Source organism: Opisthorchis viverrini, assembly GCF_000715545.1.
Source record: "Opisthorchis viverrini unplaced genomic scaffold opera_v5_29, whole genome shotgun sequence".
NCBI lineage: Eukaryota > Metazoa > Platyhelminthes > Trematoda > Opisthorchiida > Opisthorchiidae > Opisthorchis > Opisthorchis viverrini.
In genome coordinates, this window is record NW_008751685.1 from 1,945,410 (window position 1) to 1,947,734 (window position 2,325).

The 2,325-nt window shown below is 48.1% G+C and overlaps 1 protein-coding gene across 1 annotated transcript in view; it reads right to left on the reverse strand.

Moving 5' to 3' along the window:
• The window catches only part of T265_13003 (hypothetical protein), a gene marked incomplete at both ends in the record, with an annotated part of 4,208 nt that extends 3,685 nt beyond the window's left edge, over positions 1 to 523 (reverse strand). The window contains 2 exons of the mRNA XM_009166677.1: positions 263 to 416; positions 458 to 523. Of these exons, the coding sequence (XP_009164941.1) occupies positions 263 to 416; positions 458 to 523 (220 nt within the window). The remainder of the gene's footprint in view (positions 1 to 262; positions 417 to 457) is intronic.
• Between the last annotated feature and the right edge of the window lie 1,802 nt (positions 524 to 2,325).

Genomic DNA, 2,325 nt, shown 5'->3' on the forward strand with positions numbered 1-2,325 from the left:
GTAAGGAGTACTCATTTGGCCATTGACGTCCTGAAATGAGAGGAAGATACCATTTAGGTTATCAAAATATCACCATAAGGCGGGCGGCCAACAAACTGGTAGAGATACTTACCCCAAAATGCACTGCAGTGACCATGTTGTTGTAGATGCCTGTTCACACAATGCCATCTTCAGTGGCTATTTCGCACACCTATTTACTGCGCCTCTCAGGAAATACGAGACTTACATGAAATGAATGGGGTCATAATTGTCAGACATTTACTCATGGCTGTCGAGAAGTTCCTCTGTGGACCCGAAAACACGCGCACACACACAGACTTTCGGGACGCTCTGTGCTGGGACTCTGTGCTTCGGTCCAATTTAACATCATAAGACGCTCCCTTTGCGGAACGCGTAGCAAGCCATCTTTGCGTCTTCTTGGTAGGCTCAAAAGTTATTTATTTCCATGTGGACCCACTTTTGGGACAATCCTGAAGAGCATCACCGCACAGTAGGTAAGGTTCACCTCCACAACAGTCGGCATGATATGATACACGATCCGTTACACACCAGCGGTCACTATTAGAAGAAGGCCGGTCACAGCACACAAAAGCTTAAGTCTGCGTTCCTAGACCGCCATCTGGGTTGAGGTGCAGTTTTCTCGACCACGAACGGCAGGCCGTCAATAGCACACTTTGCGCCTTGACGCAGTAGAATTTGTCCTCGAACAATCAATCGCTTAAAGATGGCTGTGGCCCTCCTGGGTTCCAGCCTCTGAAGCCTATCCATCACTCGGTTCAGTTGTTTACGAAGGCCATCGAAAGCTGTCGACGGTGGTTTGGGAACAAATGTAACGGCTACACCTTTTTCCGGTAGGTGGTAATCCGACAGCCATCATTGGTGGACTGGGAAGCAAGCTAAGAAAAAGTCAATGATGAATAGTTCTTACTGCTCGAAGCGGACTTATCTCAAAATACAGAGAATGGGTGTATGAAGGGGAGCCACATCTCCTGGTAGAAAGGGTATGTGCATTCTCCAGCAGAGGTGTCAACAGTCTGGGAGCATCTGGGTGTTCGCACCACAAACTGGAAGTTAGTTTACGTGGCTTGACCTCATCTTGTTTGTTCCAACAATTTCATATGGCAACTTCGGTAATCGCAGTCCCAGTTGCCTCAAAACGAGAGGGTATGCATATGTTGTCATTCGGCAGATCACGTTAAGAACGTAGCCATCACCCTACGTATGCAGCTCGCACTCCCGCATGGGCCACTCGGCGTGCCGGGACACCTTTTGAATTGCACGCTTTAACTTGTCGGAGTGGTGTACACGGTCTTTAAGGCGGCCGTTTGCATTTTCCACATGGTTGTTCGTCACATTACCAAAATTAACCATTCCGGACTGTGCGTGAATGGCCCATCTTCGGGTTATGTACAGCCAGCGGGCCGTAAGATAGGAGACAAACCGAGAATCGTTGCGGCGCAGGAAAGCGTCGGAATTACGCTGCCTGCTACCATCGGGAGAAGCATATGTGGCTTTAGTGACCTTCCTCTGACTGGCACACAAGGACGCGTCCGGTCTCCCGGAGTTTTGCCAGGACCGAAGGCATATCATCTGCCACATTAAAACCCAACTATGCGGCCCCTGCTCAACATACCCGGTCGACACTTCCACGTAGGTTGTATATGCCCCGAGTTGTAAGAATCTAGCCGAATTCATCCGCCACAAACTGCCGCACCTCACATTAGGGCGTTCCATACATCAGAAGGGGCTTGCAGGTGTCCAACTTGTCTTCGGTCAGCCGTCAATTAACTGGAAGCTGGTCGTGCAGAAACTTTGACAACTTGTGATTGTGTTCAAGAAACCAAGAGGTGACCGCCAGTTGATTCCTCTGCCTCCGTAGACAAAACCGCACCGGACATATGGTATCCCACGTACATTTTATCGGAAAAAACGCACGGCTTACTAGCTTCTTCGGATTCTCCGGCTTTCCGTTGGTCTTGGAGGGCGCCTGCTGCGTTTGTGGTACACCCATTTGTAACGCAAAACAGCATTGGTGCCTCGATTACTATGTGAACACAAAAATACCACAATGTTATCATTCATGTATTGATTTAAGGACTTCTCAAATGCCCCCTCCGAAGACAGAGCTCACAAAGCTCAAGGCCAACTGTGCGCCAAAAATTTTAGAAGGAGATCAATTAAAACAAATCGCAAATAAGTGACGGCAGATGAGGATGATTTTTGGAAAATTATTTACAGGGGTGGCACTCGGCATATTCTGTATTCACAAAGGTTATGTATTTCCTGAAAAGCTCAGAGAATGTTTTAGCTGCAAAACGTTTTTCA